The sequence below is a fragment of the Entelurus aequoreus genome, linkage group LG13 (assembly GCF_033978785.1).
Source record: "Entelurus aequoreus isolate RoL-2023_Sb linkage group LG13, RoL_Eaeq_v1.1, whole genome shotgun sequence".
Lineage (NCBI taxonomy): Eukaryota > Metazoa > Chordata > Actinopteri > Syngnathiformes > Syngnathidae > Entelurus > Entelurus aequoreus.
The window spans coordinates 22,948,661-22,963,144 of record NC_084743.1 but is presented as its reverse complement, the minus strand read 5'-3'; the positions used below and the strand labels follow the sequence as shown (position 1 = coordinate 22,963,144).

The 14,484-nt window shown below is 37.2% G+C and overlaps 1 protein-coding gene across 1 annotated transcript in view; it reads left to right on the top strand.

The window, feature by feature from the left end:
- Positions 1-14,484, top strand: part of LOC133663255 (tomoregulin-2-like) — a 430,554-nt gene that overhangs the window by 391,441 nt on the left and 24,629 nt on the right. The window contains exons 7-8 of the mRNA XM_062067604.1: positions 7,086-7,133; positions 7,246-7,354. Coding sequence (XP_061923588.1) covers positions 7,086-7,133; positions 7,246-7,354 — 157 coding nt within the window. The remainder of the gene's footprint in view (positions 1-7,085; positions 7,134-7,245; positions 7,355-14,484) is intronic.

Sequence of the window (14,484 nt, the reverse complement as noted above, 5' to 3'; positions counted from 1 at the left end):
GGGAACTAAATGCGATATCGGAAAGGGATACAAATTATTTCCAAAGCAGGACCCCCACCCAGACATACAATACTAGTACACAGCTCATGAAAAACTATATTTTTTGTCATTGTCATTGTAAGTGGGCCAAAACACATATTTTAGAAAATAATCCCATGGAAATGACTGCTGTCATTTGATTACAATAATAAAACATCCATCCATCCATCCATTTTCTACCGATTGTCCCTAGTCAGGTTTGGGACAGGTGTGCTGCTGGTGTGGCCACAGTGTGCACATCTAAGTTAAAGTACCAATGATTGTCACACACTAGGTGTGGTGAAATTTGTCCTATGCATTTGACCCATCACCCTTGTTCACCCCCTGGGAAGTGAGGGGAGCAGTGGGCAGCAGCGGTGCCGCGCCCGGGAATCATTTTTGGTGATGTAACCCCCAATTCCAACCCTTGATGCTGAGTGCCAAGCAGGGAGGTAATGGGTCCCATTTTTACAGTCTTTGGTATGACTCGGCCGGGGTTTGAACTCAAAACCTACCGATCTCAGGGCGGACACTCTAACCACTAGGCCACTGAGTACGGGCTTAAGTTAACTTTAACTTAACTTAATATATAATGTAGGAACCAGAATATTAATAACAGAAAGAAACAACCCTTTTGTGTGAATGAGTGTGAATGAGTGTAAATGGGGGAGGGAGGTTTTTTGGGTTGGTGCACTAATTGTAAGTGTATCTTGTGTTTTTTATGTTGATTTAATAAAAAAATAAAAAATAAAATAAAAAAATGATGCAGATAATTAAAAAAACGATACCGATAATTTCCGATGTTACATTTTAAAAGCATTTATCGGCCGATAATATCGTACATTTCTATTTGGAAACAATTAAGGTATGTAAATAAACATTTACAAAATATTGCTTTGTAAATAACACATATATATATCTGCGGATTTTGGTCCAGTGCGGCTAATACGTTGTAATATTTTTTTCTTCTAAAATTTAGTGGTCCGGAAAATATGGTACGTGTAAAAACGAACGTCGTTAAAATCACCAGTAGTCACCAAAACGCATCACTTTAATGTGTTTTAATAATCCCCTTAAGTCACCCCAGCAGCTATACAATTATAAAATGATATTGCTGAATAACATGTCTAATACTTGAATTTTTCACAGTCCGTACATGTTTACAAGCATATGTAGAACTGAGCTTCAGAGCACTCGCCTCCTTTCTCCCAGCTACCTCTGCGCAACTGCCAGTCCTTTCTAGACTTTCTCAATTTTGACGTGCAACAGCTCCTGCAAAACAGTTTTCGTCTTGATAAATCACATTATGTGTGCGCAAAATGATGTCATTTTGCGTTTTCTCCTCCCAGTATTGTGGGCGTTCTGATCATCAGCACGCTAGTTTGGTAGATCAGCTTTGCAAGTGTGCACTTTTTTTTAATACACGCATACCTTTCTATTCATGCATAACCCCCCCCCCCCCCCCCCCCCCCCCGTGTGAAGCCGCATCTCGGCTCACAAGCTGCTCATGTAAAACCCACAGGAGGACTTCACACTTGCAGTGTCTGTGTGTGTGAGAGAGAGGGAGGGGGGGTGTGAAGGTTAAGCGAGGTCAAGGATTTAAAAGAGGTAGCTGTGGAGCTAAACATTCTCTTTGCTGCCCCATAGCGAGGGGTTTTCCAATCTGATGTTGATCCGATATCTGCAAAAAAGTATATGATTATAATCTAAAATCCATGTTTACTTGTGCTAAACTTGACAGCCAGTTAACAGCAAATGTGAACAAGGATAGTCCTTCTATTGTGTTTTAGTGCAGTACTTTAATTTACAAAAGATAAACATGGTAGGCTATAGAAGACTAGGAGCTGGCAGCTACACAACAGCTAAGCACACAGTATCACGCATGCTGGACATACATAACAAGTGTCAATGTTGCGATCTAAAATGCAGAATTTGTCAATGTAAACAAATATCAAACAAATATAGTTGCATATAATTATTGCGAGGCAAGAATGTAGTAGAAAGTGTTCAGTAACAAACGTGTCGGCATCATTCAACTTACTGTGTCATGAGCTTAATGAATGGTTTCATTTTTTTTAAAATTACCACTCCATTTTAACTCAAGTTCATTCCAGACGGTTCATAATAAATAAGTTAATGTTTTTCATGCACACCATTTTTATTTGTTTGACTAACCTTATCGTATTTTTCGGAATATAGAGCGCACCGGTTTATAAGCCTCACCCACTAAATCTTAGCAGAAAAAATAAGTTTCCAAAAATTAACCAAATCCAGACTATTAGCTGCAGATATATACATTGAAAATAAATTATTTTTACAGAAATATTTTGTAAATTGTCAGGTTCCAACACTGATGACATCTATTAAACAAGACAAGAAGCAAGGAATTAAACAGAGACAGAATTAAATTTGGCTCAATGAGGAGAAACGCGTAGACACTGTACCCTTGCACAGTGTCTCACCACGCTCTGACGAAAGATTGTACGCCTCCTCTTTTATTTGGACTTTCCCCGATTACATGGCAACAGCTGTTTCTAAAGGGACGGGGGTCGTAAACAGCCATCGCCTTTTATTACAAAACAGTTCAAAGAAAAGGTCGTAAACAGTTCAAAGAAGAGGTCGCCTGGAGGGGAGCCTGGTCCTGCTTCCTCTCCGCTTTGTAGTTTTCGGGTCAAGACAAAATCTTTCTGTGGATTACAATACATCAAAGAAACATAACACCTTCATGTTGCTTCCCATCCTACACAGTGGAGTTTTACAAGCCATCTTCTTGGTAGGATCAAAGACCGCTTTTGTCTTCTTGCAGGGCGAGCTGAACTCAATGTAACAGAAAGTTTACATAAATGTTTATATATATGTATACCATAATTGTTTCCAAATGGTGCCTGTAACACGGCAGTAAAACGGCCGATCACACAAAACAGAAGTCATCGTCAGGGACCCACTAGCTGCGAAAGCTACCTCTCCGATCAGCTAAACAGACTCAATAAGTCCATGATGTGTTTGTGAATTTACTGAGGAATTTGTGAAACTGAAACATTACAAAAAGAATGCCACTGTAATAGTTAATAATACTAACACGCACACCGGGTAAACATGTTAGCATGTTAACTAATGCTAACAACACTAGCATAATTACATTATGATAGCATTCAAACTTTCCTACATTCTCAATAAAAATTGTTTTAGTTGTATTGTAAAACTTACAAACATTGCTTGGGGCGATGAATGAAGAATCCATACGAGTAGAAAAGATCTGGACAATTAGACGGAACAGCACTTGTACTTCCGGTTTAAAGTTCTGACACAGCAGCACCTGGAGTGAACGAACTCGTACAAAGGATAGGGCCATAGCACAAACAATAACACACCTCGTCAGTGTCTTTACTTGTTTTTTTGTTGTTGTTTTTTTTAATAACTATTTGCATATCACGGTAATCAGGCCTTTTCTAAGACTACAAATTACAAGTACCGTATTTTTCGGACTATAAGTCACAGTTTTTTTCATAGTTTGGCCGGGGAGTGCGACTTATACTCAGGAGTGACTTATGTGTGACATTATTAACACATTACCGTAAAATATCAAATAATATTATTTAGCTCATTCACGTAAGAGACTAGATGTATAAGATTTCATGGGATTTAGCGATTAGGAGTGACAGATTGTTTGGTAAACGTATAGCATGTTCTATATGTTATAGTTATTTGAATGACTCTTACTTAGAACTACAAAGCGTAGAGGAAGCAGGACCAGACTCCCCTCCAGGCAACCTCTTATTTGAACTGTTTTGCAATCAAAGGCGATGGCTGTTTACGACCCCCGACCCTTTAGAAACAGCTGTTGCGATGTAATCAGGGAAAGTCCAAATAAAAGAGGAGGCGTACAATCTTTCGTCAGAGTGTGGTGAGACACTGTGCAAGGGTACAGTGTCACCGCGTTTCTCCTCATTGAGCCAAATTTAATTCTGTCTGTTTAATTCCTTGCCTCTTGTCTTGTTTAATAGATGTCATCACTGTTTGAACCTGACAATTTACAAAATATTTATGTAAAAATAATTCATTTTCAATGTATATATCTGCAGCTTATAGACTGGATTTGGTTAATTTATGGAAACTTATTTTTTTCTGCTAAGATTTAGTGGGTGAGGCTTATAAACCAGTGCGCTCTATATTATAAACAAAAAAAATGGTGTGCATGAAAAACATTAACTTATTTATTATGTACCGTCTGGAATGAACTTGAGTTAAAATGGAGTGGTCATTTAAAAAAAAAAAAGAAACTCTTACCATAATATGTTACGTTAACATACCAGGCACGTTCTCAGTTGGTTATTTATGCCTCATATAACGTACACTTATTCAGCCTGTTGTTCACTATTCTTTATTTATTTTAAATTGCCTTTCAAATGTCTATTCTTGGTGTTGGGTTTTATCAAATAAATTTCCCCAAAAAATGCGACTTATACTCCAGTTCGACTTATATATGGTTTTTTCCTTCTTTATTATGCATTTTCGGCCGGTGCGACTTATACTCCGGTGCGACTTATACTCCGGTGCGACTTATACTCCGAAAAATACAGTATGTACGATATCGTATTGGATCAATATCGTTATCAGAGAATACTCAAGTTAAAGGTAAAGTACCACTGATAGTCACACACACACTAGATGTGGTGAAATTACTCTCTGCATTTGACCCATCCCCTTTTTCCACCCCCTGGGAGGTGAGGGGAGCAGTGAGCAGCAGCGGTGGCCACGCTCGGGAATCATTTTGGTGATTTAACCCCCAATTCCAACCCTAGACTCCAATATCGATATACAAAATCTAAAAGTTGTATCGAGACGCTACTACACCTCCAACTAAGATGACAAAAATAACCATACTTTGGCAAAGTATGCAGAGATAATCTTCCACACCCTAAAAGCTTTCACCATTCAGCATTACGGAATGTTAATCACCTTTTAGTGTAATAGCTCTCGTTTGCATTCACTGTTTGTTGCCGTTGCCGGGTGACAGATATTGTATTAGTCAGTGTAGTTAAAGCCATAAAGTGACTCACATTGTTAGTCCATCTGGATGAAGCTGAAAACCTTGAATGACCGAGCCTTTCATCCGCTTTACTTTTGGGTGGCTTTGCCCGGCGTTACGTAACTACCGACGACTCTCGTCCACTGTGACAATGAAGGCAGGTGCTCAAATCACAGTATGCATGAGTACATTTTGACTCTGCGGGGCCTTTTGAGGACAATTGATTCGAGATTCAAGACAAAAGCTTTAAGATGTAATTGGGGACACAGCAATCAATTCTAACCAGCTTTGGGGGCCAGAATGGAAAAGTGAGTTCCCACGTTCGACACGCTTTGGGGCAGAATAAGCAGATTGATCGCAACATACTTTATGCAATTTGTTTCAATCACTCCAAGCAGCTACAGAAACAATTTATATAAGGCTCGATAAAACTCTCAGAAGGACATTAGCCAGATTCAAAAGTGAAGCTCATCATTTAGACTGATTTCTGTGACTTTGGAAGCTCGCTTTGTTCCGAGCGGATCGCCCCGTAATTGGAACCGGGAAGCAGCATACTTCAAGGGATGGGTCTCCATCCACAAAGGAACTCTGGCCTGGTTTGTTTCACTTGACAACTGTTAAAATTTGAGATGTCTCACAATGTGGGATAATTACCTAAAATTATATATACACTACCGTTCAAAAGTTTGGGGTCACCCAAACAATTTTGTGGAATAGCCTTCATTTCTAAGAACAAGAATAGACTGTCGAGTTTCAAATGAATGTTCTCTTTTTCTGGCCATTTTGAGCGTTTAATTGACCCCACAAATGTGATGCTCCAGAAACTCAATCTGCTCAAAGGAAGGTCCGTTTTGTAGCTTCTGTAACGAGCTAAACTGTTTTCAGATGTGTGGCTATGATTGCACAAGGGTTTTCTAATCATCAATTAGCCTTCTGAGCCAATGAGCAAACACATTGTACCATTAGAACACTGGAGTGATAGTTGCTGGAAATGGGCCTCTATACACCTATGTAGATATTGCACCAAAAACCAGACATTCGCAGCTAGAATAGTCATTTACCACATTAGCAATGTATAGAGTGTATTTCTTTAAAGTTAAGACTAGTTTAAAGTTATCTTCATTGAAAAGTACAGTGCTTTTCCTTCAAAAATAATATATATATATATATATATATATATATATATATATATATATATATATATATATATATATATATATATATATATATATATATATATATGTATATGTATATATATGTATATATATGTATATATATATATATATATGTATATATATATATATGTATATATATATATATGTATATATGTATATATATATATATATATATATATATATATATATATATATATATATATGTATATATATGTATATATATGTATATATATATATATATATATGTATATATATGTATATATATATATATATATATGTATATATATATATATATGTATGTATATATATATATATATATATATGTAACGAAACATAACGAAAACATGATCCGGACCACGGATCATGACAATATCCGAGAGTAAATAAGCAAGACAAAAGCGCAGTGTTTCCTGTTACTTTCTTCCTTTTGCATCATAGCAGTGAAGGGGTTGAAAATAATTTCCCAGAGTTGCTCAGCGGAAAAGAATTCTCCTGGCCACGGACAAAAAAAAATATCACTGCAATAAACTGATAATGAGTGGAAAGAGATTGTTTTGCTATTGTGAAGGGGAATTTTCCAAGCAGCTTCAGCAAAGTGAGCAAAAAACACAATTTCCTCTTATCTCTGGTCCCCTCGGACACTCCTCTTTTCTACCTGTGTGCCGTATAATAGAAAACGACGGTGTGTACCTTTTTATATGCATTACCTGGCAGGGTCCGCACACCTTTTCGGAGAGCCTCTGGCCAAAGTGTTGCACTCCGGCTACCCGCTGTGGCATTTGTTCAAACGTGTATCTCCTAATGGCTAGATGCCAGGTGTCTGACCTGAGATTAATGTTGATGGTTTTTGTGGCCTTTTCCAGATGGGAACAAAGGCGGAGCTGGACATTTTACACCGACCGACATCACACGTAAGTGCACCTCATGACCGCTTTGGCAAAGATTGAGCCATTTCTTCATCCGTTTCGCTCAAACCGTCTTCGAGTTCCAACCCGTATTTTCTTTTGCATCGTCTATGAAAAGGAAACGGACAGGCGGACGGCCTGTACACACCCTGTCCAGATCACTACAAGAACTACTGTGTCCATGGAGACTGCCAGTTCCCCAGTATACCCGCCCAGCCCTCGTGCAGGTAAAACACACACACAACACAACACAACACACACACACTTCTGTCGTGCATTCAAAAAAATTAACTTTTTCAGCTGGGGGCGAGTGTTGGTATCAATCCGATACCAAGTACATACAGTGCTGGTATCGCCGATGTCATGATCCGTGGTCCGGATCATGTTTTTGTTATGTTCTGTTAGTTTTTGACTCTTTTTAGTTCCTGTTTGACACCAGAGATTGTTTTAGTTACCATGGCTACTTATGATTTTCACCTGCCTCTGGTGTTTTTGGACGCGCACCTGCTTCTACAAACCCCGTTTCCATATGAGTTGGGAAATTGTGTTAGATGTAAATATTAACAGAATACAATGATTTGCAAATCCTTTTCAACCCATATTCAATTGAATGCACTACAAAGACAAGATATTTGATGTTCAAACTCATAAACTTTTTTTTTTTTTTGCAAATAATAATTAACTTAGAATTTCATGGCTGCAACACGTGCCAAAGTAGTTGGGAAAGGGCATGTTCACCACTGTGTTACATGGCCTTTTCATTTTAACAACACTCAGTAAACATTTGGGAACTGAGGAGACACATTTTTTAAGCTTCTCAGGTGGAATTCTTTCCCATTCTTGCTTGATGTACAGCTTAAGTTGTTCAACAGTCCGGGGGTCTCCGTTGTGGTATTTTAGGCTTCATAATGCGCCACACATTTTCAATGGGAGACAGGTCTGGACTACAGGCAGGCCAGTTTAGTACCCGCACTCTTTTACTATGAAGCCACGTTGATGTAACACGTGGCTTGGCATTGTCTTGCTGAAATAAGCAGGGGCGTCCATGGTAACGTTGCTTGGATGGCAATATATGTTGCTCCAAAACCTGTATGTACCTTTCAGCATTAATGGTGCCTTCACAGATGTGTAAGTTACCCATGTCTTGGGCACTAATACACCCCCATACCATCACAGATGCTGGCTTTTCAACTTTGCGCCTATAACAATCCGGATGGTTCTTTTCCTCTTTGGTCCGGAGGAGACGACGTCCACAGTTTCCAAAAACAATTTGAAATATGGACTCGTCAGACCACAGAACACTTTTCCACTTTGTATAAGTCCATCTTAGATGAGCTCAGGCCCAGCGAAGCCGACTGCGTTTCTGGGTGTTGTTGATCAACGGTTTTCGCCTTGCATAGTAGAGTTTTAACTTGCACTTACAGATGTAGCGACAAACTGTAGTTACTGATAGTGGGTTTCTGAAGTGTTCCTGAGCCCATGTGGTGATATCCTTTACACACTGATGTCGCTTGTTGATGCAGTACAGCCTGAGGGATAGAAGGTCACGGGCTCAGCTGCTTACGTGCAGTGATTTCTCCAGATTCTCTGAACCCTTTGATGATATTACGGACCGTAGATGGTGAAATCCCTAAATTCCTTGCAATAGCTGGTTGAGAAAGGTTTTTCTTAAACTGTTCAACAATTTGCTCACGCATTTGTTGACAAAGTGGTGACCCTCGCCCCATCCTTGTTTGTGAATGACTGAGCATTTCATGGAATCTACTTTTATACCCAATCATGGCACCCACCTGTTCCCAATTTGCCTGTTCACCTGTGGGATGTTCCAAATAAGTGTTTGATGAGCATTCCTCAACTTTATCAGTATTTATTGCCACCTTTCCCAACTTCTTTGTCACGTGTTGCTGGCATCAAATTGTAAAGTTAATGATTATTTGCAAAAAAAAAAAAATGTTTATCAGTTTGAACATCAAATATGTGTCTTTGTAGTGCATTCAATTGAATATGGGTTGAAAATGATTTGCAAATCATTGTATTCCGTTTGTATTTACATCTAACACAATTTCCCAACTCATATGGAAACGGGGTTTGTACATACATGTATGTCTGAGATATTCCTGGCTTCTTTGTTGATGGACCCGAGAAGTGCTTCTTGTAAGCTCGCCGGGGGGGGCGGACTTCGCAACCAGAAATGAAGGCGCAATACTGCGTAATGATAAGATGTGAAGTTAGGCAAAAGCAAAAGCAAGCGATGGACCCGTTGATTTCGTAATCAGGGTTTGTTTGTCATGTGCAAGCTCCCCTGGCGTGTTGAGTCGCAGAGTAACAGCAGGTCACGATACTGCCTTATGCTGCATCGCTTCCAATGAATCCTGTGTTTGATTCCTCACTGCCAAATGAGATTCATCTTCTTGCACAAATTTGATCACATTTCTGGACCCCGGTGCATTTTTTTTGCACACCTCTTTACCTACCAAATATGGACTTGTCTGCCAGTAAACACGAGATGCTGCTGTGGATATCATTTGCAGCAGAAATAGAACATGTTCCTGAGAGCCTCGGTTTCAAAGAACAATTAAAATCAACTTTCAAAATGTCTGCCTTGGTATTTTACGCACTTTTAACAGAATATGACCGCTGGAAAAGACAATCACAAATTCAAAAGTTGCACTAACCTCTTTATTACCCCAGCCAAAGAGGTTGTGTTTTCATTGCTCTTTGTTTTATTTGTCTGTCAGAGGATGCTGGTGTGGCTCCGGCAGTATCACCTGCTGCCAAAAACCAGAGGGTAAACATAGATAGACTGACTGGGTTGCAGACAGTTTCATTTGAGTGTCCCCTTTGGCTATGGGGTGTTTGAGCTGCTCCCCAATAATACCATTTAACTCCTCTGCTACCACTTATTTTTTTCCAACACCCCAGCAGGCACAAGACATTGATACAATGTTGATTAGCCATACATGTCCCTTAAAAATGACTTTGAAACAACGTTGCAAAATAGTTGTATTTATAAATTGACACAACGTTGATGTCCAACGTTGGAGCCGTGTTTTTGGTTGGGAAATGACCAAATGTCAATGGTCAAATCAACGTCACAACCTGACATTGATTAAACGTCGTCAAAAAGGATGTTGTTTCAACGTTGTTTTTGTGTTGTACAATATTGGTTGGGAAATGACCAAATTTCAATGTTCAAATCAACGTCACAACCTGACATTGAATAAACCTTGTCAAAAAGCATGTTGTTTCAACGTTGTATTTGTGTTGGAGAACATTGGTTCGAAAATGACCGAATTCCAATGGTCAAATCAACGTCACAACCTGACATTGAATAAACGTTGTCAAAAAGAACGTTGTTACAACGTTGTTTTTGTGTTGTACAATATTGCTTGGGAAATGACCAAAATTTCAATGGTCAAATCAACATCGCAACCTGACATTGAATAAACGTCATCAAAAAGCATGTTGTTTCAATTTGTATTTTTGTTGTAAAATATTGCTTCAAAAATGACCAAAATTCAATGGTCAAATTAACGTCACAAGTTGACATTGAATAAACGTTGTCAAAAAGCATGTTGTTTTAACGTTGTATTTGTGTTGTAAAATATTGGTTAAAAAATTGCCAAATTTCAATGGTCAAATCAACGTCACAACCTGACATTGAATAAACGTTGTCAAAAAGCATGTTGTTTCAACGTTGTTTTTGTGTTGTACAATATTGGTTGGGAAATGACCAAATTTCAATGGTCAAATCAACGTCACAACCTGACATTGAATAAACCTTGTCAAAAAGCATGTTGTTTCAACTTTGTTTTTATGTTGTACAATATTGGTTGGGAAATGACCAAATTTCAATGGTCAAATCAACGTCACAACCTGACATTGAATAAACATTGTCAAAAAGCATGTTGTTTCAACGTTGTATTTGTGTTGGAGAACATTGGTTTGGGAATTGACCAAATTCCAATGGTCAAATCAACGTCACAACCTGACATTGAATAAACGTTGTCAAAAAGCATGTTGTTTTAACGTTGTATTTGTGTTGTATAATATTGCTGGGGAAATGACCAAAATTTCAATGGTCAAATCAACGTCACAACTTGACATTGAATAAACATTGTCAAAAAGGATGTTGTTTCAACGTTGTTTGTGTTGGAGAACATTGGTTGGGAAATGACCAAATTTCAATGTTCAAATCAACGTCACAACCTGACATTGAAAAAAACGTCGTCAAAAGCATGTTGTTTCAACGTTGTATTTGTGTTGTACAATATTGGTTGGGAAATGACCAAATTTCAATGGTCAAATTAACGTCACAACCTGACATTGAATAAATGTTGTCAAAAAGCATGTTGTTTCAACGTTGTATTTGTGTTGTACAATATTGGTTGGGAAATTACCAAAAATGTAAATGTTCAAATCAACGTCCTAACCTGACATTGAACAAACGTTGTCAAAAACCATGTTGTTTCAACATTGTATTTGTGTTGGAGAACATTAGTTGGGAATTGACCAAATTCCAATGGTCAAATCAACGTCACAACCTGACATTGAATAAACGTTGTCAAAAAGCATGTTGTTTCAACGTTGTATTTGTGTTGGAGAACATTGGTTGGGAATTGACCAAATTTCAATGTTCAAATCAACGTCATAACCTGAGATTGTATAAACGTTGTCAAAAAGCATGTTGTTTCAACGTTGTATATGTGTTGTAAAATATTGCTTTAAAAATGACCAAATTTCAATGGTCAAATCAACGTCACAACCTGACATTGAATAAACGTCGTCAAAAATGATGTTGTTTCAACGTTGTATTTGTGTTGTAAAATTATTGGTTTGAAAATGACCAAATGTCATTGGTCAAATCAACGTCACAACCTGACATTAAATAAACGTTGTCAAAAAGCATGTTGTGTCAACGTTGTATTTGTGTTGTAACATTATTGGTTTGAAAATGACCAAATTTCAATGGTCAAATCAACGTCACAACCTGACATTGAATAAATGTTGTCAAAAAGCATGTTGTGTCAACGTTGTATTTGTGTTGTAAAATTATTGGTTTGAAAATGACCAAATTTCAATGGTCAAATCAACGTCACAACCTGACATTGAATAAACGTTGTCAAAAAGCATGGTGTTTCAACGTTGTATTTGTGTTGGAGAACATTAGTTGGGAATTGACAACATTTTAATGGTCAAATCAACATGACAACCTGACATTGAATAAACGTTGTCAAAAAGGATGTTGTTTCAACGTTGTTTTTGTGTTGTACAATATTGGTTGGGATATGACCAAATTTCAATGGTCAAATCAACGTCACAACCTGACATTGAATAAACGTTGTCAAAAAGTATGTTGCTTCAACGTTGTATTTGTGTTGGAGAACATTGGTTGGGAATTGACCAAATGTCAATGTTAAAATCAACGTCCCAACCTGACATTGTATAAATAGTGTCAGAAAGCATGTTGTTTTAACGTTGTATTTGTGTTGTAAAATATTGGTTCGAAAATGACCAAATGTCAATGTTCAAATCAACGTCACAACCTCACATAGAATAAACGTCGTCAAAAAGGATGTTGTTTCAACGTTGTTTTTTGGTGTTGGAGAACATTGGTTAGGAATTGACCAAATTTCAATGTTTAAATCAATTTCACAACCTCACATTGAATAAACGTTGTCAAAAAGCATGTTTTAACGTTGTATTTATGTTGTAAAATTATTGGTTTGAAAATGACCAAATTTCAATGGTCAAATCAACGTCACAACCTAACATTGAATAAACGTTGTCAAAAAGCATGTTGTGTCAACTTTGTATTTGTGTTGTAAAATTATTGGTTTGAAAATGACCAAATTTCAATGGTCAAATCAACGTCACAACCTGACATTGAATAAACGTTGTCAAAAAGCATGTTATTTCAACGTTGTATTTGTGTTGGAGAACATTAGTTGGGAATTGACAACATTTCAATGGTCAAATCAACATGACAACCTGACATTGAATAAACGTCGTCAAAAAGGATGTTGTTTCAACATTGTTTTTGTGTTGTACAATATTGGTTGGGATATGACCAAATTTCAATGGTCAAATCAACGTCACAACCTGACATTGAATAAACGTTGTCAAAAAGCATGTTGCTTCAACGTTGTATTTGTGTTGGAGAACATTGGTTGGGAATTGACCAAATGTCAATGTTAAAATCAACGTCACAACCTGACATTGTATAAATAGTGTCAGAAAGCATGTTGTTTTAACGTTGTATTTGTGTTGTAAAATATTGGTTCGAAAATGACCAAATGTCAATGTTCAAATCAACGTCACAACCTCACATTGAATAAACGTCGTCAAAAAGGATGTTGTTTCAACGTTGTTTTTTGGTGTTGGAGAACATTGGTTAGGAATTGACCAAATTTCAATGTTTAAATCAATTTCACAACCTGACATTGAATAAACGTTGTCAAAAAGCATGTTGTTTTAACGTTGTATTTATGTTGTAAAATTATTGGTTTGAAAATGACCAAATTTCAATGGTCAAATCAACGTCACAACCTAACATTGAATAAACGTTGTCAAAAAGCATGTTGTGTCAACTTTGTATTTGTGTTGTAAAATTATTGGTTTGAAAATGACCAAATTTCAATGGTCAAATCAACGTCACAACCTGACATTGAATAAACGTTGTCAAAAAGCATGTTATTTCAACTTGTATTTGTGTTGGAGAACATTAGTTGGGAATTGACAACATTTCAATGGTCAAATCAACATGACAACCTGACATTGAATAAACGTCGTCAAAAAGGATGTTGTTTCAACATTGTTTTTGTGTTGTACAATATTGGTTGGGATATGACCAAATTTCAATGGTCAAATCAACGTCACAACCTGACATTGAATAAACATTGTCAAAAAGCATGTTGCTTCAACGTTGTATTTGTGTTGGAGAACATTGGTTGGGAATTGACCAAATGTCAATGTTAAAATCAACTTCACAACCTGACATTGTATAAATAGTGTCAAAAAGCATGTTGTTTTAACGTATTTGTGTTGTAAAATATTGGTTCGAAAATGACCAAATGTCAATGTTCAAATCAACATCACAACCTCACATTGAATAAACGTCGTCAAAAAGGATGTTGTTTCAACGTTGTTTTTTGGTGTTGGAGAACATTGGTTAGGAATTGACCAAATTTCAATGTTTAAATCAATTTCACAACCTCACATTGAATAAACGTTGTCAAAAAGCATGTTGTTTTAACGTTGTATTTATGTTGTAAAATTATTGGTTTGAAAATGACCAAATTTCAATGGTCAAATCAACGTCACAACCTAACATTGAATAAACGTTGTCAAAAAGCAT